This window comes from Culex quinquefasciatus, chromosome 3 (assembly GCF_015732765.1).
Source record: "Culex quinquefasciatus strain JHB chromosome 3, VPISU_Cqui_1.0_pri_paternal, whole genome shotgun sequence".
Classification (NCBI taxonomy): Eukaryota; Metazoa; Arthropoda; class Insecta; order Diptera; family Culicidae; genus Culex; species Culex quinquefasciatus.
The window spans coordinates 159,948,701-159,961,852 of NC_051863.1; the positions used below are offsets into that span (position 1 = coordinate 159,948,701).

At 43.1% G+C, this 13,152-nt stretch overlaps 1 protein-coding gene across 1 annotated transcript; it reads right to left on the minus strand.

Annotated features, from left to right (window-relative positions):
- Window positions 1-3,044: 3,044 nt before the first annotated feature.
- Window positions 3,045-9,000, minus strand: LOC6036576 (ARF GTPase-activating protein GIT2). Its single transcript, XM_038262867.1, has 5 exons — window positions 8,647-9,000; window positions 5,952-6,877; window positions 5,646-5,891; window positions 4,164-4,342; window positions 3,045-3,771 (listed from the first exon to the last, which is right to left on the minus strand). Exons 1-5 carry the CDS (start codon window positions 8,717-8,719, stop codon window positions 3,126-3,128), a joined length of 2,070 nt encoding a protein of 689 aa, XP_038118795.1. The 5' UTR covers window positions 8,720-9,000; the 3' UTR covers window positions 3,045-3,125.
- Between the last annotated feature and the right edge of the window lie 4,152 nt (window positions 9,001-13,152).

Genomic DNA, 13,152 nt, shown 5'->3' on the forward strand with positions numbered 1-13,152 from the left:
AATTTGTTTCTTTTCAATGAATTCAGTTCCAATTAAATCATACTTATTCTATTAAACGTTGATTTAAGTATCCTCATTATTCACACTGAGTTACTTTCCAAATGTTGCACAAACTTGTTGAATAAGTGATTTTTGTGAAGTAAAAACGTAGCTAATATATAATTTCCTGGCTTAGCGGTTTTTGCAATTTGAGAAATAACGACTTTAAACAAGCATAGCATAGCATTGGTGTCTACCCGTAGCTGCTACTTCGTTATTGACCAGGACCCCCAAAAATTGCTCCGTGGACCACAGATGAAAAGTAGGAACCAATCATCACCCCTTCGCAATTTTCAAAGGTCCCTATCGTGCTGATCAATACCGACGCCGGCCACGACCAGTGGTAAGACACGGGGAAGTGGATGGGAATGTTAGCCGATACTTGAGTGATGGGACCGCTAAATTAGCTGCGTCTCCGACAAAGTATCACATGAGTTTTGAGGGGTTAGTAAGATGGGTATGAGGTCAGGATTCACTGTGGTAGGTGATGCAACCATGAGCAATTTGTTTATCGGTTGAAATTTTAAAAATCTTAGGCAGCCGGCTGCGGAAAGATACCTATCTAGGGATTTAAATATAGTATTAATTCGACCGCGATTCTCTAGAAATTCTCCGTCGGCGTGCCTTCCGATCAACGGTGATGTAGGAAGGGCTTCATTGCTTAAAATTATTTTATATCATAAGCCTTAAAATATATCCGTCGATGTGCCTTCCGATCCTCGATGATATGGAAAGGACTTGATCCAGCAATACGACTTGCTTGTCTCAAAAAACAAAAATCGGATCGTTTCTATCGAAAACTATGTAAAGAGAACAAATATAACATTCATCGGCCAACGAACGCGCGAACAAAAAATAAATGAACAAAGAAGAAGAAGAAATCCAATCACCCCATGTACACAAATAGCGACACAAAAGAGACGGAAAATAACACGAAGAAAAAAACAGGACTGCGCGTCCCCACAAGCACCGCACTACTCTTTGAGAAATAACGACTTTAAACAAAAATATAAACTTTTTTCCTTTTCAAGGTCAACTGTAAATATTCATTGAAGAAATATTTACAGTTATCAAGAAAGCTCGAATGTTTACAATTGGCGGACCTTAATTTGACAAAGATTACCAGAGTTTTTTTTTTCAAAATATAATTTAATATTGAGGTTGACGTAAAACACAACATGACTTAATGACATCAAAAAAGGAAATTAACTTGATACAGTAAAATTAACTTAGGTACTTGAGGATTGCTATGCTCGAGAGAGGTTAAAGAAATGGAACCTATTTCGAAAAAGTTTTCCCTCTTTGATATAATAAATAAAAATAATAATAAAAAACTTTAGATTTATTTCTGGGGTGTAACAACTGAATATGCATCAAGATAAATGTTGGGGATCACACAATTTTTTTTTGATGCTCTCAATTATAGTTATTGGAATTTTTGACAAGTTAAAATTTACACTTTCCGAATAGGAAGATTAGAGATGCATTGGTTTATTCGAATTAGAACATCGAACATGAGTTTTTCAATTAATTTTCAGATTAGTTAATATAATTTTGCTTCAATTCTTGAGTTTGAATTTTCCCGGGAGTCTCGACCGAATTTCCCGGGAATCGAGAGGTCCAAAAATGGTCGATTTCCCGGGAATTCTCGCTCGTCACCCTCTAATTGTAGAATTGCATTGGTGGTGGATTTTTGACAGTTCGAAATATTTCAAGAAAATTTACCGCGGGTAACCAAAATGCAACTTGTTTGTTGATGGTTGATATATGAAACGTTTCATCTGACAGCTTTGACAAGTGCCGTATTGTTTAAGTTACAATTTTGGTGGATTTTTTTTTTAAAACGTTTCATCAGTTTTTTTCATGTCAGGTCGGCGAAAACAATGCCGGGGAATGACATGTGTACACTCAACCCCCGGCGGTGGTTGGTCACTTTTTCGTTTGACACTTTTTTAGTTTATCGAGAAATTAAAAGTGCAACATGGAGTTAAACTTTCTGTCAAGCTGCTGTGAAGTTTACCATGACAGCTGCGAAAGTTTCACTCCATGTTACCGGCTCACATCTCTCTTTTTAATTTCTCGATACCCCGTTGGTTGGTCAAAGTCAAACTAAAAAGTGACGAACTGTCACTTTTTACACGTGACTCACACATACTATCAAACAAAACGTTTGGTAGTAAGTGTGAGCTCTGTGTAAAGAGGGTGTCAAACTAAAAAGTGACCCCGTTCGTTTGACAACAGTTGGTGTCAAACCATCGGGGTTTCAGTGTACATTGAATGCATGCCATTAAATGTAGCTTCTGAAATGTAAAATCCACCAAAATTGTAAGCTTAACAATACGGTTAAGGAATTTCGAAGAAACAATACAAAATATGACAAATTTTGATATTTCAAATGTATTGTCAATATTTTATTGTTAGTTTGATTAAATTACTTTTTTTTTGTTTTGAAAAAGTTGTTGGTCGTTCCGCCGGTTCTATCGGCGATTGTCGGTTAGTAATATTGGTCTAGCTTTTAAAATCGGAGACTTCAAAAATAAATTATATTGTTTTCTCTTCAGTTAAGTCATAAATGTAATTAATGATTAAAAAATATGTAATTCTCATGAAGTTTGTTTAAATACGCGATTAGTTTGAAAATGGTGGACATTAAACCCAGTATAAAATAATGTTAAAATACTTATATCTTTATTATTTTCTTAATTTAAAAAAACGAACAAAATTTGGCACATTCGGCAATTGTTTTGCTGACAATAGGATAAAAATACTTGCATGTATTACGAGTAATTACTGTATGTGTGTACACGGAGAAAAAAGAGTTCCCAAAATCGTGAACAAGCGTTCATGAAAATGGGAACCACGAACAAAGTGTTCAAATGCCATGGTACGTTTTTCGAAATCGTACCATGAGATTTGAACACTTTGTTCATGGTTCCCATTTTCATGAACGCTTGTTCACGATTTTGGGAACTCTTTTTTCTCCGTGTAATGGTGTGTGATTTTCGTTTTGTGTTTGTGCGTGTTAATTTTAAAAGGGATATTGCAAAAGGTTCTCTCAATGGTTGTGTGCGTGTTTTCGTTCGTCGTCAAGCCTGCGCCTGAAAGTGCGTAATCAAGATCTTGGTCGACATGGCCAAATCGTACGCACAGCCGCGCACCTGCTCCATGTTAAGCTTGATACTGTCGGACAGAACCTGTGCCGGCTGCTGGGATCCATCCTCGATGAAGGCCCTCTGCAGCCGGGTGCACTCCGTCTGGATCAGGTTGGTGTTGTAGTTGAGCTGCTTGAGTGCGGTCCGGAGCGTTTCTTCGCGCATGGTGGGCGGGAAGATGGCCACCAGTTCGGCCACGGCAACCCGTATCCGTTCGGCGCACGGCACGAACGAGTCCGTCGAGGACAGGTCCTGCATGGCGGCGAACAGTTCCTTGATACGGCGAGCGACCAGGTCGGTCCGTTTTTTGACGTCCTCAAAGTGTGGAAGATTTGAAGAGGAGGAAGACACGTTCAGCTCGGAACCGGCGCTGCCGGAGTTTGAGGTCACCTGGGCGCCCGCCGGGGTCATCGAGTACAGACTTTGGGTGATGGGAGGACGGTTTTCGTCGCGGGGGAGCTGCCTGGCTTCGTACATACTTACCGGTCGTTTGCCGTACTGGCGGCCGTCCGATACGGGTTCGACCTCTTCCGGGGTTTCCTCGGTGGGCGTCGATCCGTTGAGGTGGCTGTCGATTCGTCTGGAAGTAGGCGGGAGGTCATACGTGGTGTATTTCAAGCAGGGCTTGTGGACCTTCGAAAGTTTTAGTGAATGGTGACTAAGCGCTTTGTTCACCATCACTTTGTAAACCAGGCTTTGACATTTTGCTTTCGTTCGTAAAACGAATGAGCGCAACGCATTCTACCGAAATTCCATGACTACATTCAAATGATTGCTGTCACCACGCAGCAACGTAGTGAGAGTAAAAGGGAAAGAACAAGTGCCTTCGCGTCGCGCGGCTGCTTGAAGAGTGGCAAGCTCAGCATTCGTTCGTTTCAACTTCGTGTGCGTTCCGACCTCTTCGTAATGAGCTATGAAACATTTCGAAAAGTGTCCACGTGATTTCAATGGCACCTAAGTAAAAATACTCACAGCTGCACGTCGTATTCCTTCGTATCCAGCGAGTGCTTCAGCTGGCAGTTTTCGCTGGTCAGCTTCTGAATGAGAATTCGCAGCTCCTGGATGGTCGACTCCTGATCCTGGAGCTTCTGCCGGAGGGATTCCACCTCGGCGGACGTCGGTCCCCCAGGTGGCGATTTGTTCACCAGAGCCTTTATAAAAATTAGGATTATTCGAAGGTTGTTTTACTTGGTTAGTTTTGGACAATCACAAAGCGTTTAGGAAATGGACAGATATGTGATAGTTGGACGAAAACACATACACAATAGGTTAGTTATGGTTAGTTTTAATGTTTTCTTTGGCTACATCGTTGTCACAGATTCGGTTAATATTTGCTATCAACTAAGGTGTCCCTCACCGTAAGCTAAGCTACAATAAATATAGAAATGAGAGAATCACAAATGATCAACATTCACAGCGTTATGAGGTTGGATTCACTATATCCTTGACTAAGCTATTTCTAATGAGTTCGTTTCCTGGTTTGAGCTATAGCTATAGCAAGTCGATGTAAATTTGTCTAAAACATTTCGCTCTTGGCCTACAGTAAAATAATTCTTTGGACGGCGTTACAGAGTGTAATGAGATGAGATTTGGGGTTAGATTAGGGCATGCGTGTTAGAAATGTTGAAAACAATGCATTGGAGCAGGGAAGCTGCAAATCAGGATAATTATGCAGATCACAGATTTTACCAAATACTACTCAAATAAATATCCGGATAGTTTAATTATCATTTGCAGGTGATTGCAGTAATTATTTGTAAAAGTCTAGATTTTCGGTTCAACTACACTCAAACCCCCTTTACAAGGGTTCACACACACTACCAAACGTTTGTTTCGGTAGTGTGCGTGAGCGCCGTGTAAACAGTGACAGTTCGTCACTTTTTAGTTTGCCTTTGTCAAATCAACTAAAAAGTGTCAAACGAAAAAGTGACCAACTGCTGGGGGTTGAGTGTACCAAAAATCACTCCCTCAGTACCGATCAAGTCGCTTGAATCGTCAGCGCGTAACCAATCGTGAGTTACCACGATTTGCTAGCAGCCAGCGGTTTAGTCGATCGCTTCACATAATGTTTCAGTTTCTAATTCGGACCCTTGAATATCTGATTTTTTAATCATCCGGATATTTTTATAACATTATTTTTTTCTCGCTTACTTTTTCAAAAGGTCCTATGTACATAGGAAACCCTTGGCGCATTGGTTGTTTTGAAAAAGTGATCTAGAATTCCAATTTTTGGATAACTTCATAATTTATAAATCATCCTTTTCTGGATCTCTGAGAATTATGTTTTGTCCGGATTTGCAGTTCTTTATAAATTTAGTGTTACAAACAATATTTGATCTGAGGATTAGCTACAAATGGAACAAAACAGGTTTGTTACTCCCACCACCACACGCGAGTTCACCCGAAGCTGTTGTTATGGTTCAGGACCGCCTTCTGGCGCATCAGAAACATTACCTGCTGAGCGACCGGGGCCAGTGCCGCGTAATCATCGTCCGACGCGACCGCATCGTACAGCGGCTCGTCGTCGGAAAGGTTCGACTCGCGGGCCGCTGCGTTCTTCAGCTGGGCAAGATTCGACGGCAGCGGTGAATCAATCGGACGCAGGTTCGCCATGTTCTGGCGACGTCGCGCATCGATCAGCACATCGCTGATTAGCCCGTTGAACTCCTGCTGGCTGAAGCGGGCCAGCTTTTGGCGACCCTTTTTTGGGGGAAATGAACGAATGAGTTTATGAGATCTTGAAGTAGCGGTTCAACGTACCTGATTTCTGGTGGCACTCAGGTGCGGATTCGTAGGTAGAAACGGAACGGCTCCAACTTCCGGATTCAGCGAAGTAGTCGCCCAGATGGCTTCAGTTTCACGGCGGTCAACCTCGTCGTACAGGTCCATCACGAGTTCCTCGAACATTCGGTTCGGCACCAATTGCAACTTACCTCGGGCGATTTTCAGCTGCTCACTAATGTCCTTCTTCGACTGATCCGGGATGAGCAAATGCTGTCCGGAAGCGTGATCTGGTTTCTTTCCGGTTAGGAAGTGGCTTAACCGATCCGTAACCTCGTACATGGCTTCCACCAGCCGTTCGGCGATTGCACTCTGCTTGCAGGCCTTGGCCAGGTCCAACGGAGTGTTGCCCTGCGAATCCAACGCGTTCACATCCGCCCCATAAACCAGCAGCAGTTCCATCTGGGACAGCTGACCGGAACGGGCAGCTACGTGTAGCGGAGTCGAACCCTTCTCGTCGTGGAAGTAATTTGGATCGGCTCCCTGAACCACCAACCTCAAGCTGGTCTCCAGATTCCCGGACCTTACGCTTGCGTGCAGCTGCTTGCTAAGTTCCACCTCCAGAGCTGCCGCACTTCCAACGCCATCCTCCAAGCTCGGCTTCAACACGTACGACAAATTGACGTGCTTTGCCCGGATGAAATCCGCCTTGGCCGGATGGAGGGCATCCTTGGGGCCGGGTTTCCGCTTCAGGTTCTTCGGAGCGACCGAATCCAGCAGCAGGTGCTCCCACACGCTGTTCGCACCGTGCCCGTTGAGCTGGTTCACGAAGGCCAGCACCGACGGTGACCAGCTGCCCTGGCGCAGCGACTTGACCTGGGAGATGTGCCGGCCGAGGCTCCGGTGGACGGAACAGCAGTCGGCGCACAGCAGGATGCCCCGGTTGATGGAGGCCCACGAGGGGTCTGGGGAGTGAGAAAGCGAAATTTTAGTATCTATATTTAAATTCTTAAATATATTTCTTTGATTTTGTAATTATCTTTTCCCTAAGCCGAATTTCCTAGAATTGAATGTTCTTCTCCATTTATGATCTCTTTTTGGAAGACATTTTTAAAATTCAAGCAGTTCACTTATGAAATTAATTAGTGTTATTGTTATTTTGTGATTTTTCAGTTTGAACTCGGACAACATGGATCTCTCGGTAATCTTTTTCGTTGTTTGACGATCTTTTCTGTATTCGAAACGGTTTTTACTGCAACATTTCGGGATTCAAATGGCTCTCTTCAACAATCGAATGATCCTTTCCTTTGTTTGACGGTTTTTCCCGTTTTCAAATAGCTCTCTTTTGCCATCGAATGATCTTTTCCCGTTGCTTACTGGACTTTTCAGTGTAGTAAAAACTATTTTTTCCGTATTCAAACAGTTTTTTTTTCTGCAGTAGAATGATCTTTTCCTTGATTAGACGGTCTTTTCCGCATTCAAAAGGGTTTGTTTTCTGCAATCGAATGATTTTTCTCGATGTTTACTGAACATGTCAATTGATTACGAACTTCTCGTATTCTAACGGCCCCCTCTGGAATCGAATAAACCATTTCTGTTGCTTGCTTGCAATAACGAATTCCGTATTCCAACAGTTGTTTACGAACTTTCTTCTGCAATCAAATGATCTTTTCCGATGCTTGCTGGACTTTCAGTTTTTTAGAACGATTTCTTCTGTATTCAAACGGTTTTTCTGTAATCGAATGGTTTTTCTCGTTGTTTACTGGACTTTACAGTTCTCTTAGGATCTTTTCCGTGTTCTAACGTCCTTCTTCTGCAATCGAATGATCTTTTTCCGTTGCTTACTGAACTTTTATTTTTTATTACGAATTCCGTATTCCAACAGTTTTTTTTCTGCAATTGACTGATTTTTATCGTTGTTTACTAAACCTTTCAGTTGTTTACGAACTTTTCCGTATTCAAGTGGCTCTCTTCTACAATTAAATGATCGTTTTCCGATGCTTGCTGGACTTCCTGTTTTTCAGAATGGCTCTCTTCTCTAATCGAGTGAATTTTCCAGTTGCGTGCTGGAATTTTCAGTATGTTTCACGAACTTTTTCCGTTTTGAAATGACTTTTTTTGCAATCGAATTTTTTTTTTCGTTGTTTGCTGAAATTTTCAGTTGTTTTACGAACTTTTTCGTATTTTAATGGTTCTTTTCTGCAATCTAGTGATTTTTCTCCTTGTTTACTTAACTTTTTAGTCGTATCACCTTTTTGCCTTTCTTACTAAAGAAAGGAATAGGTTTTACTTTTTTGCTGGACGCCGTTCCCATCTTCGTAAATATTACAATTCATCATGAATTTTATTTTTGTTAATCGTCCGTTTTAACAATCTGTTGTTTTGTTGTTTATTCTGGATTAGGATGCTGCTTGTCTTCTTCACTGTTTCGGGCTTCATCAATACATTTATGAAGTAGGTCATCCATTCTGTCCGCTGGATTAAGAACGAGTTTCTAAATATAATGGAGATAATCTCCTCCACGATGATGAATCACTCGGCGGGTTGATTGAGGTGTGTATAATTTATTTTCGTTGCGTAAATTGGACGCGAATTCGCTCGAATGAAAATCAGGGAGAGGGAAGCAACAAGTCCATAAATAGCTCCTGAATCGTGGGCGTGATTGATCGTCGCATCACATTTTCAAGCGTGAATTAGTGCAGACTTCCGTCCAGGCGTCGGAACCGGAACCCACCTGAGCTGCCACAATCGCCGCACACTTCCGGCTGCTGCTGCTGCTGGTTCCGGGACTTGGACGAGCGAGACATTTTCGGCTTGCTGTTGCTGCGGCTCAGACAAGTCAGGGCTGCTAGTTCATGCTTGGACGCAATTTTTGCGGCCGGTTCCTGGGGATGACGCGGCGCGGCGGAACAATTTCGACGGCAACCGGGGCGGACGCGGGTCTGGAGGCTGGTCGCGGTACTGTCGATTGACGTCGGAAGTCACGAGGACACACGGAGCAAAACAAAACTCGCGGCGCTGCCTCAGATCGGAATCATCGCCATCTTCTATTTTGATTTTGCTGCCTTGTTTTCTTCTGTCGCTTGTTTTGTTGGTTTTCTTCTTTGCTTGGGAGTGACAGCTGGGAGTGGGATTTTGATGTCACTTTGAGGGAACGTCGCTTCAATACGTAACTTTTTTTGATTATGATTAAACTAAAAAATAGACCTAAAAGTCACAATATTACTTAATAATATTTTAAATTGATTTATTTTTTGAATTACCGGGATTTTCAGAATTTTAATTTCTACAACTAATAACACATTTTTACATAAACTTTAACACTCTGAAAAATCACTACTTTTTTATCTTTTTGCACACTGACGGAAAATTTGTTCCACCGGCACTGATAGTGAAATCCACAAACTGCTGAAAAGCCGCCATTTTGGTCGCCATCTTGGCCTGCCACTGTTGCGTTTCCAGCAGAGTCTGCTGCATGGTGTGGTGTGTGAACTGCTGCAGCATGGCCAGATCCTGGGCAGTCATTTCACCGGGTTTATTCTGTCCTTCATGTTGGTAAGTTGGAGGTGCGGAGGATTTGGCCATTTTAAAATGAGTTTTTTTTCTTTACCGTAACGTAGTGCAGTGGTATGAACTCATGAAAAACTTTGTTTTTTATTATATTCAGAGTTTGGTAGAGATATATCATTAGGTAAATGATTCAAACTCAGTTAGGTTATGTTATTGAAATAGGTATAACAATTTACGCTTGAAAGAATTCCCTTTCGTGAGCAATCGGTAACTCCTTCGGATTACTTTTTTTAAATGTTTCATCATGGATTTTGTTACTATGTTTTTTTTTAATTATCAGTATTAGCTTCAAGTTGTCCCGCCCGTGTGGATCAATCGAACCGCGCACTGGATTCACAATCCAGAGGTCGCCGGTCCGAATCCCACGGCGGGCGCTCTAAAATCGTTTGTGTAAGTATGGGTATTCGGCTCCGTCGCTTCGTGCCATACTATAAAGTCAACATCGTTTATTAGCTTCACGGATTTTTTTCATCCCCCAGAGTATCGGTAATTATGATGAAATAGATTTACTACTGAACGCTACTGTAGTTTTTGTAGCTTCTTTTTAATGTATTTGCAAGTAAAATAATGTATTTCCAATTTGTATTTTTGTTGTTAATATTCTTAAAACATTATATTGACAAATGAATACAGATTAAAATTTACTTCTCCATTCTCTATTAAATCCCTGAACCTAAATACCCCAAATCGGTACCTCAATCTAGAAAACTCCAACCAAATATTCTCAATTTCCACCGAAAACCGCATCGGGTTTCTTTTCGATCTTAAATTTCATGTCCGCCTTCCCGTCGGGAGTTTCCGTGACCACCAGCACAATCCCCATATCCCGATTGTCCAGCTCGGCCGTCAGCTGATCCCCGAAAGCTTGGTAAGCCATCACGCGAGCCTTCAGCAGATCGTTCACGTGCTGCAGGTTCTCCTGGTGCTTCTGCAGCTTCTCCAGAATTCGCTCCTTCCGGCAGTGACACAGCGGGTCCGAAATGCGCTTCCAAATCTTTTCCGCTTCCTGTTCGTAGAAAGCGTCGTCTTTTTGCTCTGGTTTGGCCTTAGCTTGCATTACGCCCTTCTCGTTGGCTGCCTTCAGCGTGGGATCGATGAAACCGCGTAGATTTTGGCCGGTCACCTCGGCCGAAGCGTTTACCGTAACGCGGTTTCGGTTCCGATTGCGACGGCCTTTGGCCGGATCCGGTACCGCTGGTGCTTGCTGAACCTGTCCGAACGTGAACTCCAACGACATGGCCGGATTCGCCGGGTCGCTATTTTTGTCCACGTGGATCGATGCCGATGTGATGGTGCGGGCGGGTTTTGACGCGGAAGAAGCGGAGCTTGCCGACGACGGTGCCCTGGCTGGTGACGAAGTTGGTGGCGTCACCGGAAGGTTCAGGGCCTTCTTTTTGCGGTTAGCCGCACGGGTTGCCTTGGTGCCGCGGTTCCGCGGCTCGTACGGAGGGGGTGGCACTCCGGCCATCCGCTGGACCATCTCGAGGACGGCGTTCATGGGAATTTGCGGCGACTCCTGCTGGCTGAGCGTGAGTTTAGGTTTGGCTGATTTGGTGGACATTTGACGGGCCATCTTTTAAACACTGTTTTCAATGATTATCGGAATATTTGTACACAAGATCGAAGTGTGCTGCGATCACTAAGTCAAGCTTCAAGAGATCACATGAGAACAATGGCCTCTAATACATACGATATTGATCATCGTGGAGATCAACTTTGGTATTTTTTATCTTTAGTAGAATAGAGAATAGAAACATATCGTCGCTGTCGTGCTAACTTGTCGTATCTGCATTTTGAGCCAAATTAAGCTAAGAACGACATTTTTGCAGCTCAGAATGCCTCACCCACAGGTCCCCAAAATTTAATAATGATATCTTCTTCTATATTCTATTTGTATAAAAATTTCGACGGTTTTGTTCGAACGCGAATCAGTTCAATACGGAGCGTCGGATCAAGGTGCTCTTTGTTGCCCAAGGAAGGTTTAGATGCTAATAAAATCTCACTTTGGCCACTCTGGGACCGATTCCGGAGCATCTGCAGATTGTATGGGAAAATTTACGTAAATCAAATTTTGATCGCAGGAAGCTGATTAAGCAAACAAACTAAAAAAGTCAAGAAACAAAAAAAGTCAAGACGAAGTTTGTCCGGTAAGGCTTGTATTCAATAAAAACCGAAAAACATCGTTTTGTCATTTTTCATAAAAAAGAAGTTTCAATCTTGTCGTGCTATCTTGACACAGCCTGAAAATTTATTCAAGTGCGACAATTGGCCAAAGGGATTTTAGGTCAGAACGCGTTTGACACAAGTACGAGCTCGACTACCGTAAACTTTTGTAATTATAACTCGGGACTCCAGCCAAACTCCAGCAACCAAACTTCAGGACGATGCACAGAATGATCAACCAAACAAAACGTGTTTGTTATTGTTTAAATTGCGTGGTCTCGTTTTTGTTTACTCAAGGTCAAACAATAAAAAGCGTTTTTCTCGGAACGTCAAAAAAGCGACGTGCGATAAGTTAGCACGACAGCGTCGATCTAATAATCATACAATAAGTTGAACCAAACCTTAGATTTGTTTTTCAAAATTCAATACAGGTTCATTTTATGTTATGGTTAAAAACGAATTTTAAAACTGTGGAAATTATTTGAAATAAAATCAGTTTAAAATTATTTCACTAATAAACCCTTTACTGAGTTGGACAAAGGAATACATTTAGTTGTTGTATTTGCTCAATCGTGACCACAGTGGACCTCTATTGGCTCTGTGTAAACAACACTCTGCAATTGTAATTGTACAAGACTTGTTCTAAACAGGTTTGTTGTTATGTTCCGCCATTGTTTCGTTTCATAACTGTAAACGTGCTTCTTGTTGTCGTGCCTGCATCACCAAGAGCTGTGTGTTTTGCCTAAAAAGGTGCTACATTACTCAAAAAACATTTTTTTTAAAGTACAGTAATGTCCACCGGCATCCTCGACCATCTGTATCACCAGCAGGTGGCACCGCCGAGTCCAATCGTGGACTCCAAGCTGATACCGAACCCGCGAATCGTTCTGTTTTACCGCCGTGCCACCTACGCCGACGTTCTGGCTGCCAGTGATGCCAGCTGGCGCAACGTGCTGCACCAGATCGACTGGGAGCGCCACAAGATTCCGGTGCCCAGCGAAATGGATCGGCAGACGAGCGTTGGGGATACCTCGTCCGGTGAAGAAACGGAAAGCGCCGAGGAGCGGGATTCTTCCGACGATGGCAGGCATGGCAACATTAATTCTCCTGTTGCAAGTCCGCCGGTAGCTCAGCAATCTCAAGCATCCCAGATCCACAGCAGGCCAGCTCCGGTCATCGTTCAACCTGCGGTTCGCGTGATTCCGAATCCACACCATGCCCAAACGTCGATCTTCAGACCGAGCCCAACTCCGTTGGTGTTCCACCAGTCGAAGCCCACGGTCTACGGTCATCCCGTTGGCGAGACGCAGTTACAGCTGAAGTCGCCACCTCCGGCACACCAAACGAGCCTTCAACCGGTTGTTCTGAAGCCGATTCAGAACCTGAGTCACTCCCTACAGCAGACGATCCATCAGAATCATCAACATTCGCCGCAGCCGAGCAGCAATAGACACCTGTTGATGGTTTATACCAAGCCGGTGATCAGCGCAAAGACCCAGGTAATACG

Bases quoted from the DNA above. Each gene is read 5' to 3' on its own strand.
- LOC6036576 (XM_038262867.1), bottom strand. From the start codon at position 8,719: ATGTCTCGCTCGTCCAAGTCCCGGAACCAGCAGCAGCAGCAGCCGGAA. The intron at 5,892-5,951 runs GTACGTTGAACC...CCCCCAAAAAAG, and splicing joins TGAGTGCCACCAGAAATCAG to GGTCGCCAAAAGCTGGCCCG. The intron at 3,772-4,163 runs GTGAGTATTTTT...GCCTACTTCCAG, and splicing joins AAGGAATACGACGTGCAGCT to ACGAATCGACAGCCACCTCA.